The 19,501-nt window shown below is 33.6% G+C and overlaps 1 protein-coding gene across 3 annotated transcripts in view; it reads left to right on the top strand.

Annotated features, from left to right (window-relative positions):
- The window catches only part of LOC114326177 (zinc finger protein 345), a 174,988-nt gene that overhangs the window by 84,192 nt on the left and 71,295 nt on the right, over positions 1-19,501 (top strand). For 2 of the 3 annotated variants that reach the window (XM_028274439.2, XM_050656490.1), the window contains exons 6-7: positions 11,395-11,614; positions 11,794-11,994. In XM_028274439.2, the coding sequence (XP_028130240.1) occupies positions 11,395-11,614; positions 11,794-11,994 (421 nt within the window). The remainder of the gene's footprint in view (positions 1-11,394; positions 11,615-11,793; positions 11,995-19,501) is intronic. The other variant, XM_028274441.2, reaches the window with a different exon arrangement.

Genomic DNA, 19,501 nt, shown 5'->3' with positions numbered 1-19,501 from the left:
CCTGCTGCATTAACCGAGGAAAGACTGGTCAATATGACGAACTGTCACAATATTAATTTGAATATTAACGTTAATTACCATTCTAATTAATTATATTTTTCAATAAAATATCCCTTAAATTCGTTTGTTTGTGATTTAATCGTTCCGGGAGTTTCGTCAATATTTAATCCCGGAGGGATTAAATGTGACACTTTAGTACCTGTCACAAGGGAGTGAAGTTGTCACTTTAGGCCCGGAAGTACGAAAAATCATTTTTTTTTTAAGTTAAATTGTGGCTTATTTCCCAATTAGAATAGTAATTTAAAATAAATGGTACTCCGTTAAAAAGTAAAACTTTTTATTGGGGCTGTTTTCGCCGGGGCTGTCTTGACCGGGTCTATTTTGTGTGCGACTTATTTTGTCGGGGCTATTTTGTTTACGATCCGGGCTGTTTTGACCGGGCCATTTTGAAGGTCACAGCCTTAGGGCCGGTTGTTCGAACGCTAATCAACAATGATCATTATCAAATAATTAATTACTGTCAATGTCAACTTTGTTTGGGTTGTCAAAACATAATTAATTACAATTCTGAGACTATAATCAATTAATATAACAATAATTATTAACATAATTAATAATAAATCTCATAATTGTAATTAATTATGTTTTCAGCAACCCAAACAAAGTTGACATTGACAGTTTTGGTGACAGTAATTAAATATTTAATAATGATCATTGTTGATTAGCGTTCGAACAACCGGCCCTTAAGGACATTTGCGATCATCATGGCCTATGTCTGCACCGGTTCTAAAGAGTTCTATTGTTGTTTTTTCACTCCACTGCTTTAAATTTTTCAACCAGGACGTGCGTCGTCTCCCTGGTCCTCTTTTCCTTTCGCTTTCCCCTGTATACCAATCTCATCAACTTACATTTTTCATTTCTGAGTATGTGACCAATTAGTATGGTATAGTTAGACCCAAACCCAGACATCCAAAGTGAAAGTTATCCTCCAACACCAAATTGTTCTATATGGTCCACATATTGTTCAGTAAAAAGTTACACCATTTTGAGCGTCCGGTGTGGAGGGGAGATGGGGGAGAAGTCGGTAAATAAGTAGTTTTTTTACGTTTTTCGTCAATATTTCTAAAACTATGCTTTAGCGTAAGGAATGTTCTATAGAAAAATGTTCTACATAAAAGGGCCTAGCCGGGTAAGATGGTGAAAGTGCCCCCAACCCAATCTAAATTCCATATAGGCCACTTTTTAGCACATATAGAGGAACTCACTTTCTGAAATTTTTAGCCCCCTAGGTGGTCACGTGACCCCCCTAGAGCCTAATTAGGCTTTTTATGTTTTTATTTTTTATCTCAGCTGCATTAAGAGCTAGCCAAAAACTTTATTTAAAAAAGTTGTAAGTTTTAAAAAGATCTATATGAAAAAAATTTTTTTTTGGCGGGAAATTCGAATTTTTAGAACAATTTTAAACTTTTAAATAAATCTGAAAAAAAACTAAGACACTCGTTTTTACGAAAATTAATTATAATGTGTATTTTTGCACAATCTTTCACCCTGAATTTTTTCAGATTTTTAAAATTGGTGAAACATACCTTTAAAAATAAAAAACCGCATTTTTCGGTTTTTTTTTCGTTTTTTTGATACAATTTTATACATATTTTTCAAAAAATTTAACACCTTCACTAGAATAGGTAAAAAACTGAAAAATAATTGGGATTTGCTTCATAAAAATTTTTTGTAACGCCATCCGTTTTCAGGATACAGGGCGTTGAAGAAAACAAAATTTTACCTATTTTTTACGATTTTGCCGAAACTACTGGCAACATTGTAATAAAACTTGGCGGGTTTTAAGAGGTAGTTATTGTGCATGTTTTGACATACAACTAAGGATTTAATATTCATCATTGGCGCGCATAGGGGTAATGGTCTGAACTTTTCAAAGAAAAAAAGATAGTACGCCACTGACATATTTCAAATTAACAATCATTTTTGAATTCCTCGTTCAATTTGCAATAAAAAAATCTATCTTCTCATTTTTTCATACGACGCGCTGTTTTGCTGCAAAAAATAAAATATCTTAACGCTTCCAAAGTATTCGAATTAATTTTGATAATGGATGTATGAGTTTATTATGTATGTAGATGTAGAAACTCCTAGAAGTTCGAATACTTTGTAAGGGTTAAGATCTTTTATTTTTTGAATAAAAATGGCGCGTCGTATGAAAAAATAAGAAGATACATTTTTTGTCACAAATTGAACGAGAAATTAAAAAACGATTGTTAATTTGAAATATGTCAGTGGCGTACTATCTTTATTCTTTAAAAAGTTCAGACCATTACCCCTATGCGAGCCAATGATGAATATCAAATCATTAATTGTATGTCAAAATATGCACAATAACCAGCTCTTAAATCCCGCCAAGTTTTATTACAATGTTGCCAGTAGTTTCAGCAAAATCGTAAAAAATGTGTAAAATTTTGTTTTCTTCAACGCCCTGTATTTTGAAAATGGATGGCTTTACAAAAAATTTTTATTAAGCAAACCCCAATTATTTTTCAGTTTTTTACCTATTCTAGTGACAGTGTTACCTTTTTTGAAAAATATGTATAAAATTGTTTCAAAATACGAAAAAAAAAAACTGAAAAAATGCGGTTTTTTATTTTTAAAGGTACGTTTCACCAATTTTAAAAGTCTGAAAAAATTCAGGGTGAAAGATTGTGCAAAAATACACATTATAATTAATTTTCGTAAAAACGAGTGTCTTAGTTTTTTTTTCAGAGTCATTTAAAAGTTTAAAATTGTTCTAAAAATTCGAATTTCCCGCCAAAAAATTAAAAAAAAAATTTTCTTAGATCTTTTTGGAACTTACAACTTTTTTTAATAAAGTTTTTGGCTAGCTCTTGATGCGCCTGAGATAAAAAATAAAAACATAAAAAGCCTAATTAGGCTCTAGGGGGGTCACGAGACCACCTAGGGGGCTAAAAATTTCAGAAAGTGAGTTTCTCTATATGTGCTAAAAATTGGCCTATATGGAATTTAGATCGAGCTGGGGGCACTTTTCACCATCTTACCCGGCTAGGTCCTTTAAACCAAAAAAGGTTCTATACATAATTGTTATAAAATCAACGGTTCCAGAGTTACGGAGGATGAAAGGTGGAGGTTTTCGATACTTTTTATATTTACCGATTTCTCCCCCCTCTCCCCCCCAAACCCGACGCTCAAAATGGTGTGACTTTTTTCTGAACATTATGTGGACCATATAGAACAATTTGGTGTTGGAGGATAACTTTCACTTTGGATGTCTGGGTTTTTGGTATAGTTATATCATAAATATTACCCAAAAAATATAAAAAGTATCGAAAACCTCGATTTTTCACCCTCCGTAACTCTGGAACCGTTGATTTTATAACAATTATGTATAGAACATTTTTTGTTTTAAATTTCATATAGAATATTTCTGTATATAACATTGTTTACGCTAAAGCATAGTTTTAGTAATATTGACGAAAAACGTAAAAAAACTACTAATTTACAGGCTTCTCTCCCATCTCCCTCCCAAACCGGACGCTCAAAATGGTGTAACTTTTTACTGAACAATATGTGGACCATATAGAACATATTGGTGTTGGAGGAAAACTTTTACTTTGGATGTTTGGGTTAGGCCTTTTTTTGGACCAGTTATACTATACTACCTCCGTAACTTTGGAACCATTCATTTTAGAAAGATTATGCATAGGGCCTTTTTTATTACAAATTTAATGTAGAATAATTTTGTATAGGGGGTTGTTCATGCTAAACCGCATAGTTTTAGAAATATTGGCGAAAAACTTAAAAAACTACGAATTTACCGATTTCTCCCCCCTCTCCCCCCCAAACCCGACGCTCAAAATGGTGTGACTTTTTTCTGGACATTGTGTGTACCATATAGAACAATTTGGTGTTGAAGGATAACTTTCACTTTGGATGTCTGGGTTATGCCATCTTTCGGATCAACTATACTATACTAAATGTAGCTAATTTTTATTTCCTTCATTGTGTTAAGTATTTATTTTTCTTTTTTCATCTTTCTTAATGTTTCCGTGTTTGTTACGTGTTGTGTCCATGATATTTTCCACATTCTTTGATAACACCATATATCAAAGGTGACAAGTTTAGCTGATACACTTTTCATATGCATGTTCAATTTATTTTCGATACCCTATCTATGCCAGTGTAAGGGGAGAATTATATACATAATTTGTTTCATATTTGTACAAAATTGTATATTCTAAAAAATACAACTTAATACTGATTTTCAATAACCATAACCGATCTTTATCGAATAATCCAGAAGTTAAGTGGTGACGTATCGCCAGTGTTCAACTTGCCATGATCTTCTCTGGATCTGGATCTTTGATCTTCTCTGGAAGCATATAGAGTTCGGCCTTCGCTATAAAAGGATAAAATATCAGAACTTTTCAAAATAGTTGTTACGTACAGACTCCACTTCATGAGTTGGCAAATATTTTTTCAACGAGATTTAGGCCAGGGTAATAAGACAAAAATATACCCTGTTCGTGACTCTTCAGCAGCCAGGGTACTGAAGCGTTTTTTTGACAGGTAATACCTATAGGAACAAATTGTAACTATTTCCTGCGTAGGATCTGGCGGCCGTTTTTATTTATAAACAATTAACTGTCAAAAAATGGCATTTCCCCTTTTTTTTCAAATCAACGGAAAACAGTGAAACTTATGATTTTTTTAGTACAAATATCTTCGAGATTATGGAAAAATCTTTAAAATGACGTATTACAAAGTTTGATATACTCATATATTGTTAATATAATTGCGAAAAAAGGTCGGAATTGCAAAAAAAATTATTTTCGCAATAACTATTGTAAAAGTGTACAGCTTTGAAATTTTTGTCAAATGAGGGTTCTTTGGTGCTTAATATGTGATAAAAATTTCAAAGCGATTCATTCAATTGTTTAAATTTTATTCAAATTTTTTATCCCAGCGAGCATTTTTTTTGCAATAAGTCAGAAAAAAAATGATGTTAGAACTATTCCACAGGTGTCAAATGAAAGAGCATGAGCTACATTTTCAACATGGTTTAAAAAAATGCATTTATTAGTAATAAATAATTATGCAAAAGTATCGTCAATTTTTTTTATAAACTTTTTGAATAACTTTTTCCAAAAAAATTAACTTTTTTACCCTGTTTTAAGTGTACAATTATCAAGTAATGTTATTTATATCATAATTGATAAAAAATTGTAATAAATATATATAATTTCTTATATAACAAAATAAAAAGTGAAAATATAGCTCATGCTCTTTCATTTGACACCTGTGGAATGGTTCTAACGTCATTTTTTTCTGACTTGTTATTGTAAAAAAAATGCTCTCTGGGATAAACAATTTGAACAAAATTTAAACAATTGAATGAATCGCTTTGAAATTTTTATCACATATTAAACACCAAAGAACCCTTATTTGACAAAAATTTCAAAGCTGTACAGTAATTTTTACAACAGTTATTGCGAAAATATTTTTTTTTGCAATCCCGACCTTTTTTCGCAATTATATTAACAATAAATGAGTATATCAAACTTTGTAATACGTCATTTTAAAGCTTTTTCCATAATCTCGAAGATATTTGTACTAAAGAAACCATAAGTTTTCCTGTTTTCCATTGATTTGAAAAAAAAGTGAAAAATGTCATTTTTTGACACTTAATTGTTTATAAATAAAAATGGCCGCCGGATCCTACGCAGGAAATAGTTACAATTTGCTCTTATAGGTATTACCTGTCGAAAAAACGCTTCAATACCCTGGCTGTTCAAGTGTCATGGAAAAAACCTTATTACCCTGGACCAATTTTCGTAAGAGACTCCAAAATTAGTAAATCTAGCATTGCTATTATAGTACCCACATGTATCTGACAAACTGCGTTGACATTCATGCATGGAACGTGAAGAACTGAAAATGTAAGATTTAACGTGCTATTGAATTATCATCATAATCATTATCAACAGCTATTCCATCCATCGTCGGATGTAAGCCTCCCTTAGGTGTGTCCATTCATATCTGTTTGCTGTTTTTTAATCCATTCGTGGCCAGCCATTCGCTTGATGTCATCCGTCCATCTTGTTTGAGGTCTGCCTCTACTTCTTTTGCTTGCCCTTGGTCGCCACTCGAGAATTCGCTTTGTCCAGCGGTTGTATTCCATTTTTTCTGTGTCCTGCTCAGTTCCTTTTTAACATGGCAACCTTCTGGATAACATATGTTACTTTTGATCGTCTTCTTTTCTCTTCATTGGACTTGCGATCACTGAACTTAATGTTGAGCATTCTCCGTTCCATAGCTCTCAGATTTATTTGAAGTTTGTGGCCTATGCTGTTGTTAAAAGCCCAAGTTTCGGTTCCGTATGTCAGAACTGGCAACACGTACTGCTTGAAAGTTTTTGCTTTTAAAGTGTTTGGCCAGTATGATTTAAATACTGTTTGTAATCGACCAAATGCTGCCCATGCTAAGGAACATCTTCTATTTAAATCAGCCTTTAGGTTCAGCTTTGACAGTTCTATTTTTAGTCCCAAGTATATACAGTGGAACCCGGACCGGTTTTCATCAGATAAAACAAACATTTTTTACTACTTTGACTAAGTTTTTTAACAAGAAATAAATAATACTGTATACAACTGTACGTAATTTAGATGTATTGTGCATAAATATGTAGTTCATGTTTTTGTAATTACATATAATGGAGTTTATCTGTAAGTATGTATACCGTATTTTATTAATTTTTACCATATTCTCCGACTAACCCTGATTTTCGATAACCCGGATCGGCTGCGGTCCCGATTAATCCGACTTATCGAGGTTCCACTGTATACGACTCAACTTTTTCTATGTTATTGTTGTCCAGAGTTATATTCCCATTCACATCTAGAGATTCGTTGGTTAGATATTTAGTTTTTGCTTGATTTATTTTTAATCCTATTTCCTTTGATTTGGTATTTAGGTTAGGTATTTTTAGACAATTCTTTTTTGTCTCTGCTATTAGCGTGACATCATCGGCAAATCTCAGATGGTTGAAATTTTCGCCGTCTCTCGTCACTCCTTTACTTGCCCATTCTAAAGTTCGAAACATATCTTCTAGAGCTATGGTAAATAGTTTGGGTGAGATAGAATCGTCTAACCCCCCCCCCCCCTTTGCAGTTTTATCTTTTCTGTTTTTCCTTCGGTTTTTATTTGCGATGTTGCATTGTCATATATATATATATATATATATATATATATATATATATATATACATATATATATATATATATATATATATATATATATATATATATATATATATATATATATAAATAGATGAAATAGAGAATGTGGAAAAATCCCCTTACGAACAATTCACACATCCACCATTTCGGGCTGGGAAAAATTTTTCGAATAGAATCAAAGATCCAAACACCAGTTCTTAGAGATGTGTTTCGCCCTCTTCAACCTCTCTGGGCTCGTCGGTAAAGACAAGAGGTTGAATATCTTTAGACACATTCTAATCAAAAAACAACATTCGAGACCTAGACATAGAAGGTGCGTAAGTCTACGGCAAATCCGACAATGACAGTCTCAAGTTTTAATTCCCTAATTACTTAAAGTAAGTAAAATATATGTTTAAAAACATAAGATGTAGATCTAGAATGTGGAAAAATCCCCTTACGAACAATTCACACATCCACCATTTCGGGCTGGGAAAAATTTTTCGAATAGAATCAAAGATCCAAACACCAGTTCTTAGAGATGTGTTTCGCCCTCTTCAACCTCTCTGGGCTCGTCGGTAAAGACAAGAGGTTGAATATCTTTAGACACATTCTAATCAAAAAACAACATTCGAGACCTAGACATAGAAGGTGCGTAAGTCTACGGCAAATCCGACAATGACAGTCTCAAGTTTTAATTCCCTAATTACTTAAAGTAAGTAAAATATATGTTTAAAAACATAAGATGTAGATCTTTGAAACACACTCAGTGAACCAAAGATCCAAGGTTATTGGTTTAACGACCACTCGTACGAAATCAAATAGATGAAATAGAGAATGTGGAAAAATCCCCTTACGAACAATTCACACATCCACCATTTCGGGCTGGGAAAAATTTTTCGAATAGAATCAAAGATCCAAGATTTGCCGTAGACTTACGCACCTTCTATGTCTAGGTCTCGAATGTTGTTTTTTGATTAGAATGTGTCTAAAGATATTCAACCTCTTGTCTTTACCGACGAGCCCAGAGAGGTTGAAGAGGGCGAAACACATTTCTAAGAACTGGTGTTTGGATCTTTGATTCTATTCGAAAAATTTTTCCCAGCCCGAAATGGTGGATGTGTGAATTGTTCGTAAGGGGATTTTTTCCACATTCTCTATTTCATCTATTTGATTTCGTACGAGTGGTCGTTAAACCAATAACCTTGGATCTTTGGTTCACTGAGTGTGTTTCAAAGATCTACATCTTATGTTTTTAAACATATATATATATATATATATATATATATATATATATATATATATATATATATATATATATATATATGTTACGGTAAGTGTGATTAATTGGAAATTATTAATAATTACCGGATACTATTAATACAAACCGAATAGCTAGGTAAAAGTAATAAATCTGCCAGAATTAATCACATCGACCGGTAATTATTAATAAATCCCGGACTAAAACGGTAAATGTGATAAATTTCAATAGCGTTAAGTATGTAGAAGCTTGCGGGGTGTAGGGAGGTTTATTTTTATTAGTCACTGCGACATCCCGGAGCTAAATACGGTGCATAGCTCATACCATACCACAGTGTTAGTCAATCTGTAGTCGGAAGCGGCCACTGTGTAATACACTATATAACGTATTAAATACATAAATACGTAGGAGTAAAAACAACCTTACCTCCAGGTACTTTATCCGAAATCACCAATGATGGAGCAAAGCACCGTGGTGATATGGAACTCAACAGTACAACCGAGGATTCACAGTTAGCGAATATTGAAGATACAGGTAACACTAACATCCCAATCGAACATAATGCGTTTGCGATAATTGCTGTCAATGAGGAAGACAATGCCAGTATTGGCGTTAAAGAAAATGAGGGAGACGGAGAAGATGGCACTGCAATTGACAAAACTTCAAAAGAAAATTCAGGAGACTCGGGATCTTGCTAAACGGTCACTTGTAAAAGAATCTGACAGAATGTTAAAGCATTCTAATGATAGATTCCCTATTGAAAAAGTAGGTAAGAGTAGGTCAAAGTGTTAGAGTGCGAATTCCAGAAGTTGATAGAGCTAGGACAGATAGCCGAAACATTATTGCCATTATTATTTCTGTTATAGAAGAAAAGTTGTACAAGCTAGGCAATAAGCATGGCATTTTAAAACAACTTCATGCAAGAAATGAACTTACCACCGGCAAGTAAACACGTATTTCAATCAATCTTCTTCTTCTTAAGGTGCCGAGACCGCTTGTCGATCGTTGGCTCTCATGTTGTGCAGCATATTAACAATCATAGTCTTATTTACAGCCGCACGAAATAGTTCAGTGCTAGTTTTCCCAAACCATTGGCGTAGGTTTTTAAGCCAAGAAGTTGTACGGCGGCCCACACTTCTTTTTCCCATTATTTTACCTTGCATGACAAGGTGAAGTATGTCATATTTTTCTGGGTGACGCATTATATGACCAAAGTATTCCAATTTGCGCCTTTTAACCGTGTTCACTACTTCGCAACTTTTATTCAAACGTTGCAAAACCCTTTCGTTTGTGACTCTTTCTACCCAACTGATCTTCAGAATACGGCGGTAGACCCACATTTCAAATGCTTCTAGGTTTTTTAAAAGCGATTCTGTCAGTGTCCATGCTTCAACCCCGTAAAGTAGTACTGGGAATATATAACATCGGACCATTCTTATGCGAAGTTCCAAATTTAGATCATGACTGCACAGGATTTTCTTAAATTTCATAAAACTTGTTCTTGCTTTGGCAATTCTACTTTTTATTTCTGTACTAGGTAAATTTCATAAAACTTGTTCTTGCTTTGGCAATTCTACTTTTTATTTCTGTACTAGGGTTCCAGCTTTCATTAATATGAGTACCCAGATATACAAGATTACTTACTCGTTCAATTGAGTCATTACCGATTGTTACGTTATAGTTATTATTATTTACGGCTGCCTGTTTACTAATAACCATAAACTTTGTTTTTCTTGCGTTGAGTTTGAGTCCATATATCGCGCAGAATGCCACCATTCGATTCAATAACGCTTGAAGATGTTCAATTGATCCAGTCAGCAACAAGGTGTCATCTGCGTATCTGATATTGTTCATAAGCATACCATTAATGAGTATTCCCTCTTTTGCGTTTTCCAAGACTTCATTTAAGATTGTTTCAGCGTAAAGATTAAACAACATTGGTGACAATATACAGCCTTGTCGAACTCCGCGCTTGATTTTTACTTTTTTTTTTTTTTTTTTTTTTTTTTTTTTTTTTTTTTTTTTTTTAATTTTTTTTTTTTTTTTTTTTTCAATCAATAGTGAAGCCCAAAATGCGTTTTTATTATATTAACCAGGATTCTTAGGAAAGTATTAATAATATCCGGTAAATCTAATTATAAAGGCATTATTAATCACATTGACCAGCTGCTACGGTTACTATTAATATTTACCGGTAATTATTAATACAGACCGGATTTATCACATCAACCGTAACATATATAATTAATGATTTTTGAATATCGGTCATCAACTCTATTGTTGCTTAAGGCATTAAGGATTGCCCAAATTTCTATTGAGTCAAATGCTTTCTCGTAATCTACCATAGCTATCCAGAGTGTTATGTTGTATTCGTTTGATTTTTCTATCAATGTTCTTATTACCTGTAAATGGTCTATGGTATGGTGCTATAACCTTTTCTTAATCCTGCTTGTTCCCGAGGCTGATAACTATCCAGTTTAGTTGTTAGACGCAATGTAATTATCTTTTCTAATTTATATTTCAAATGGATCCTATATTTCAAATGAAACTGTCGTTGTTTTTGGCAAGGCAAGACATTGCGCTTGCGTGTCGATCGTTATAATTTGAATTTCTTACTTTTACCAAGATTCTCTGGGAAATGTATACAATTACCGGTAAAAGTAGGAAATAAAAGGTTTTTTAAGAATATTACCTACATTTACCGTCGACTCTGGCAATTCTGTACAATTACCGATAATTGTGTACAATTATCAGATTATCTACTCTTACCGTAACATATATCTAATTGCGTACATAATTTCTTCATAGTTCTGAATCCATTCGTTAAATTGTCAAACTTGTTTAATTTTTTGTTTAACATCGATTGCAATGCTATTTAACTTCTTTATTTAGCAGCTTCGAGTTCCCGTACATTTAATTATGTAGAAGAAGATGTGAAGATGATGGAACAAATGACCAACAATATCAAGCAAGACTATGATTACATACCACAGGAAGAAATTCAACAGCCTACAGAAATACGATATCCAGTAAGGGATCCAAAAAAACCTTTTGTTTGTCAGCATTGCGGGGTAGGATTTGCAAGAGAAAAGGCCATGATATCTCATATAAGGTAAATGCAGCGAAATATCAAAAAATCTATTTAGTCAAATTTTCACTGTTTTATGTGTTTATAAATTTTTGATAACAAACTATTTTTGCTGCGAACTACTATTTGAAGTAAAAAATATTAAAAAACAATGGATCTCAGTATATAGTATTTCATTAGCTTTCACAAAACTTATGTTTCAGGTTGCATTCAGAAGGAGACAGTCCCTTTGAGTGTCAAAAGTGCGGGGAAATGTATTGGGATATGATGCAAATGAAGGACCATATTAAGGAAAAGCACGGTGATGTCGACGATTATGAAGACGACGATGACGAAGACTATTCCGAAGAGGAAACAAAATATGGAACCTACTATTGTTCAACTTGTGGTTTGTCATTTCATAGGTAAGTTAGTGCTCAAATTTTCATACTTATTTGAAATATGTGAGAAATAATTGAGTAATACCGTTATCTTCTTCTTTAAGTACCGTCTTTTGTAGTTGCAGTACCGAAAGATGGACTTTGGTAGTTTTAAACCATTTGAGCAGATTTTTTAAGCAGGGACGTCTTTCCTTCGATTAATCTTCAATTTATCTTTTCTTGCATTCGAGGTTAAAATAATTGGTATTTGTTTCCTTTCAATACAACCACCTTCTCATTTTTTTCTTCGACTTAACACTTCAGCATAGATGAGTCTTTAGCTCAAAAGCTTTTATTTTATTCACATTTTTCTTCTTCAGTGTTTATGATTCCATGCCATGGACTATTTTCAGAGTTACTCTCTTACCCCCTACATAGGGATTAATTATCACCTGATAATTGTCCCATTAGAGAAAGAACTCTCAGGAAGCTCTGTAGCTACACAAAAAAACATAGCTCTTGGTCCAGATTATATAAACAGAAAATGCATAAAAAAATGTTCAGATATATCTCCAGTAGTCCAGTATATTCCCGTTGTAACAGTTAACTCATTATTCAGATCTTTTAAACATCCTTAGATTAACTAAATTAATCTATTAGATATTTATTCTATTAGATGTTTATTTTACCTTCAAGGTAAGTTTAGACTTATTTAGCGATTGATAATAGTAAAATGCTCTTTGAATATTATATTTGAGTTGTTACAGCCGTGTAGTTCTACTCGTTTTGTCACGAGCAGCAGCCATGTTTTATATAATGAAATTCCTAAATCCGTCCCCTTTGACGTCCACTGGTGTCAACCGATAATGAGGATAGTTCTAGTGTTGAAGATGCATTATGTGCCATTTGTGGAAAACTATTTTGACAAGAAAAGTGAAGAGAAAAATGGATCAGGTGTTCGGAATGCTTTCAGAGGTGTCATGAGATGTGTTCATCTTCAACCTGTAACGAGGTCGTTGCGTTGTTGATCCGGGTAACTAAACCAGTCGAAGAAAAGAGTTCACTTTTTAAGACATTTTTATTTGGAATCAAGATATACAAAAGATAAGATCATTAACCTTAATTACTCGTTAATAAAATATATTTATAATCTACGCATCGAGCTTTCCGTTCGGGCCGATGTGACGATATTTTGTACATGAATGAATGATTTTGACGATCGCGTGAAATAGGAATTGCTTTGATTAATACGATACGAATGTATAAAGAAAGGGAGAAAAAGGGAATCTCGCTCAGCTCGCCAGATGAAAAGACATATTAGGGATATACGATCACGGCTCGTATAAGGATAGGTAAGAGGAAAACTGTCGGATTCGCTCAGCTCGCCAAAACGACAGCGGAAAATGGTCGGGAAATACTACCTACATAAACTCACCTTTTATACCTCGCTGTTGTTTATTATTCTTCGATCAACGCTCCAAGAATAATAATCAACTAAGCTTTTCGATCCGACTTTTATATCGTCCAAGACGGTACAAAAACACGTTTTACTCAATTCATTGGCGTACTCTAGACAATAAAATTATATTATCGTCACAAACCAAATCAAAAATTTTGTGTAGGATTTATGTCTCGATGTGTAAATAGATATAACTTATGTATAAAATGTATAAGCACATTCCTATCTCAATAAATTTAATAAAACAAGTATGAATACTGTTTAATAAATCATGTTTTACAAAAAAAAATCATAGATTTTTTCTGGGAATGGGTGGGGGACATATTGGGTTACCAATTTGTCCAATTGGGATACCATTTCTATATAACCTCAATTTGCCTTATTTTGATTATTTTTTTATTTTTCGTTAAAGAAAATTTATTTAATAGTATCGTACTAGCAAAACTCTTGAGCTGGCCACTCACTTACGGATATCGAAGAGGCCGAGCGATTGACAGGCGGTTAATTGAAGCCAAAATCACCACATACACGCAGTTTTCGTAAAGGCGTTGGCACGCTCGATCACAAAACTGCATGTGTGTGGCGTCTCAACTGCAGTTCATTAACTTAACTACTCAAATAACGGCCTTCAGTCCTGGCCTGCATGCCATGGCCTCTTCGATATCCGTAAGTGAGTGGCCAGCATTAGGTATAGAGTTGAGTTGCTTAAATTAGTTTTTCCATTATTTTAACTACTCTAAATCAAATTTCAGAATTTAAGATTTTGCTTAAGGGGACGGTATTTGGACACCTTACCTTAAGGGTAAAATCAACCCCGACAACCGTTTATACCGCCCCTAAACAAAATACTCCAGCGTTTTGCTGGAATATTTTTCTACTTCCTAGAAAATAACCAGCATATTCATGATTGTCAAACCAGGTAGACCCTTTATCAGCGCAGAATATTACGGAGTACAAATTCACTCCTAAACACTCTAGTTAAGGTCTACGGGGGAAGCCCCTTAATGAATTAATTAAAGAAGCGTAGAGTTCCTAAATGAAAGAAATATCATCCCCGATTTTCAATTCAGTTTCAGAGGTGGTCACTCCACTCATAATACATTGATTGAAGTAGCAACTTTCATCTCACAAACTATCAGCGAACACCACAGATAATATGCAGAAGACATCTTCTTCGAAGTCCAGAAGGCATTCGATTATGTCTGGCGCCCAATCTAATAAAAAAAGCTTACCGGGCTAGATTGCCCATCCAGTTTCTAAAAATACTAAATTCCTATCTCTCTGATTGGATAGTTTGAGGCAAAATCGCTGACAAACTCTTCACACCTTTTACTCCGCAAGCAGTAGGCTTAATAGTAGTAGTCCTAATCGATTGTATTCATGTTAATTTTTTTGTTTTTAATTATTATTCATATTATAAATTTTATTATGATGAGATATCTTTCTTTCTGGAGGACGTCTGTTCATTCACCGTTCTTATAAAGTTCTTCCACTGTATCTTTACACGAGTATGAAATTATTCACGAATTATTTTTTATATTACGTCTCTTTCCAACTCACAGAAATTGAAACGATTAATCAAGCCGCCTGTTCATACACAACACCATGCATTGAACAAAGAGCGCCATAGAACGATGGTCGGTGATTGATTTATCTACTGACAATTGTAAATTTTGTTTTGCCAGTGTTTGGTTTATTAGTTAAGAATTTATTTATTAGCTAATAACAAATAATATATGTTTTTAACCTCTAAATTGACATTTATATATATATATAATAGCACTAAAGGCCTTAGAGGCCCATGGCTTGAAAAGTTTGTTCGTTCTTCATTTTTACTTTTCTTTAGGTACCTAGATCTTCTCTGGCTTGGTATGTGATTTTTCTCCATTCCTTCCTGTTATTCATTTTTCTTCTCTGACCTTCTAACCCCATTTTTTCCATATCTTTTTCGACCTCTTGCTTCCATCTATTTTTCGGTCTTCCTTTTCTCTTTTTTGAGGCTATGTTGTAGTTTAGTACCCTTTTTGGAGTCCTCGCGTTCGGCATCCTTTCTATGTGACCTCGCCATCTAAGTCTCTGTGCCTTTATCACTCCTATTATATTAGGGTGATTGTATAATTCCTTTAACTCATTATTTGATCTTCTTAACCATAAACCGTCCCTTATTATTCCTCCATATATCTTCCTCAGGATTTTCCGTTCCCAGATCTCCAGTAAACTTTGTTCATTTTTTGTCATTGTCCATGTCTCACTGCAGTATGTTACTATTGGTTGGATAGTTGTTTTGTATAACTGTATTTTTGCCTTTCTTGATAAAAACTTGCTTTTCAGCATTCCATTAAGCGCATGTACACTTTTGTTGCCTGCCATTATTCGAGCTTGTATTTCTTCTTTAATATTCGGTTTACGTGATATTATTGCTCCTAGGTATGTAAATCTTTCTACCATTTCGAATTCGTATGATGTTCCTTCTTCTACTTTAAGCTTTTGTCCATTCCTGAACTGACCATCTGTCCATTCCATACATTTTGTTTTAGTTTCATTTATGTGGAGTCCCATTTTCTTCGCTGCTTTTACTATTCTCTGTACTATTTCCTGTAGCTCTTTTGTTCCTCTTGCAAGCAACACCACATCATCCGCAAATGCCAAAACTTGGTGTCGTTTTTGATATAGGAGTGCTTCTCTATTGATTTTTGCTTCTCGCATTATTTTTTCTAGGCATAAGTTAAAGAGTAATGATGACAAAGGATCGCCCTGCCTTACTCCTTCATTTACTATAAATGTGTCTGATGATTGGTTGTTTATTTTGACTCTATTTTCTGTATTTTCTAACGTAATATGTATCATGTTGCGTAACTTTATGCTAACTCCCAATTCCTCAAGCGCCTGCTTTAAATTCTTCCTCTTTATTCTATCGTACGCTTGCTGGAAATCGATGAATAGCGCTATCGTTGGTAGGTTGTGTTCATAGCTTTCTGCTTGTAATTCTCTGATTACGAATATTTGGTCCGTTGTGCTTCTTCCTCGTCTAAATCCGCACTGATATTCACCTATTATATTTTCCGCTTCTTTTTCAAGTTTATCTTTTATGGATTTTGATAAGATTTTATATATGGTATTTAGTAATGCTACTCCTCTGTAATTACTACATTCTGTTTTGTCTCCTTTTTTGTGTAATGGGCAAATAATTGCTTCCTTCCAATCTTTTGGTATCCGTTCTATTCTCCATATCTCTTTTATGATCTTGTATATCCACTCATGTAGCAATTTTCCACCATATTTCATCATCTCTGCTGTTATATTATCGCTTCCAGGACATTTGTTATTCTTCAAATCTTTTATGATTTCCTCGATTTGTTCTTTGCTGGGTGAATTATCTTCTATGTCTTCTAAGTTTTCATTTCCTTCTTCTGCTTCCATGTATTCTCTTTGGTTTGACTTATTCTTGCCATTTAGTAACTCGTCAAAATACTCTTTCCATCTCTCTACTATTTCTGCTTCACCGCTTATATTATTCCCCGCTTTGTTTTTAACGAATATTGGTTTTTGTTGGTATCCTCTTTTCTCATTTCTGGCACCTTGATACAGGTTTCTTATTTCTTTATTTCTGTAGTTCTCTTCTATTTCTTTTAGCTTATTTTCTACGTGTTTTCTCTTATTTTCTCTCAGCAATCTCTTTACTTTATTTCTTTGCTCTATATATTTATTCTTCGTCTCTGTCGTTTCTTTCATTATCATTTCCATCCTTAATGATTTTCTTAGTTCTATTTCGTTTTGGCATTCTATGTCGAACCACTCCTTTCTCTTTTTATTCTCCTGTGTATTACACTCTTTTGCTGCTTTGTTCATTACTTGCTTTATGATGTCCCAGTTGTTTTCTGTTCGTTCTTCTGTTTGTATCTTTTTTAGTTCTCTTTCCATTGTTTCCCCATACGTTTCTTGCTCTTTCTTTGTTGCTAATCGAATTGGTTTATTTCTATATTTCTTTACCTTTATTTTGTTTTTGTTTTCTGGTATCAGTTGTTTCATTTTGATGCCCACCATGTAATGATCAGAGTCGGCATCTGGTCCTCTGTATGTTCTTATCCTCTTTATACATTGCTGTTCTTCTTTTATTACTAAATTCCTATCTCTCTGATTGGATAGTTTGAGGCAAAATCGCTGACAAACTCTTCACACCTTTTACTCCGCAAGCAGTAGGCTTAATAGTAGTAGTCCTAATCGATTGTATTCATGTTAATTTTTTTGTTTTTAATTATTATTCATATTATAAATTTTATTATGATGAGATATCTTTCTTTCTGGAGGACGTCTGTTCATTCACCGTTCTTATAAAGTTCTTCCACTGTATCTTTACACGAGTATGAAATTATTCATGAATTATTTTTTATATTACGTCTCTTTCCAACTCACAGAAATTGAAACGATTAATCAAGCCGCCTGTTCATACACAACACCATGCATTGAACAAAGAGCGCCATAGAACGATGGTCGGTGATTGATTTATCTACTGACAATTGTAAATTTTGTTTTGCCAGTGTTTGGTTTATTAGTTAAGAATTTATTTATTAGCTAATAACAAATAATATATGTTTTTAACCTCTAAATTGACATTTAGTTATTAAAAAAAATGCTAAAACTACGTCAACGGAGTAATATTACATATGTTTTAGGAGTTTTTGTTGTCTTTATGTTTTGCTCCATGTTACTTAGCTTCTCTGAAAGAATCCGTTCCGCTGTCTCTTTTGTTTTCTTGCATTTTAGTCTTCCCGTATCGCATTTTTGGTTACTACATATTCTTTTTTGTAACCTCTATAAATCTAAACCTGAATTTACCAATAACAGAAACATGATCTGACCACAAACCATACATACTCATAGACGTGTCACGACCATGTTAATCTTTCGGATTGAATTAACGCCATCTCTTGATTGGAATGGGAACTAAATTGACAAATTTTAGTTACGTGGGAATTTCAAATTATAAACTTTGCGGGATTTTTGATGAAATTTCGCAGGAAATTAAAACAACAGAAATACAATTCAATGTTTTATTCAATATTTTACTGAAAACTTCAAATATTCCAATTTGTTTTCTAAATGCTAAACACTACTGCCATGTGTCACGTGAAAGCACTGATGTGTAATATTGAGTTGAATGAAAAGTTTTGAAAGAATCTTGTAGGATGATTGTTTAGATAAATATTACCTTATAATCTTTTACAAACTTCCAAAAATATATATAAATCACAATATCATTATATATAAATATATATATAATTCACCAAATGGGCGTTTTAATGAGTGGAACATGTAGAATATGTCAAATGACAGGAATTATGACAGGTGATAAATAGCAGTCTGATTTTTGCATGAGAGTCTAATCTCTGTTCGGAGAGTTTAAGTCTGTTCTGCCGGACAAAATAAATGATCCGTTTTCGTGGTCTGACCGTTCCAAATTTTTAACCTGTTCCACAATTAAAACTGCCCCTGTTCCAGTGTTCCCATATATCAAAGTTAATCCGACTAGACACCCTTAAGCTATTAACAAATTTTCAGCTTGCTATTAATCAACTTTTTTTTCATACGCGGGATCCAGACCTAAGAGTGGAAGAGCTATAATCGGGTGCTATGCACATCGTTGTTACATTTTTCATCATCTTAGAGTCTCGAGTCTAGTGTTATTTAAATATAATTTGCTTCACCCACCATTCAGGTTTAGAGAAACTAATCCCTCTAAATTTTTCCTTTTTAAATTTGGCATGAGCTAAGATGACAAGGTCATGACAAGGACTAGTACCTAGGACATTATGCCTGACACTATATCCCCCAGATCTTATTTCGTCTACTTCTTTCAGCCCATTTGCCTTTTTGATTACTTTATATGTGCTGCCCAATCCTCCCTCCATAGTTTTCCAGATCGTACTCAGCCTTTTGTACACGTGATGATGCAGTGTAGATACTTTCAACCAATCCCTATTGGGGTTCTAGGGTCTTCAATACAAAGAACATCAGTCTCAGAGACTTGCCAACAATTTTACCATGTTCAGGATAAAAGTTACCCTTATGATTTTCCATATTATTGGTTTGTAC

Source organism: Diabrotica virgifera, chromosome 7 (genome assembly GCF_917563875.1).
Source record: "Diabrotica virgifera virgifera chromosome 7, PGI_DIABVI_V3a".
Taxonomy (NCBI): domain Eukaryota; kingdom Metazoa; phylum Arthropoda; class Insecta; order Coleoptera; family Chrysomelidae; genus Diabrotica; species Diabrotica virgifera.
Note: the sequence above shows the minus strand (reverse complement) of the source record. Positions and strands in the feature narration are given on the sequence as shown.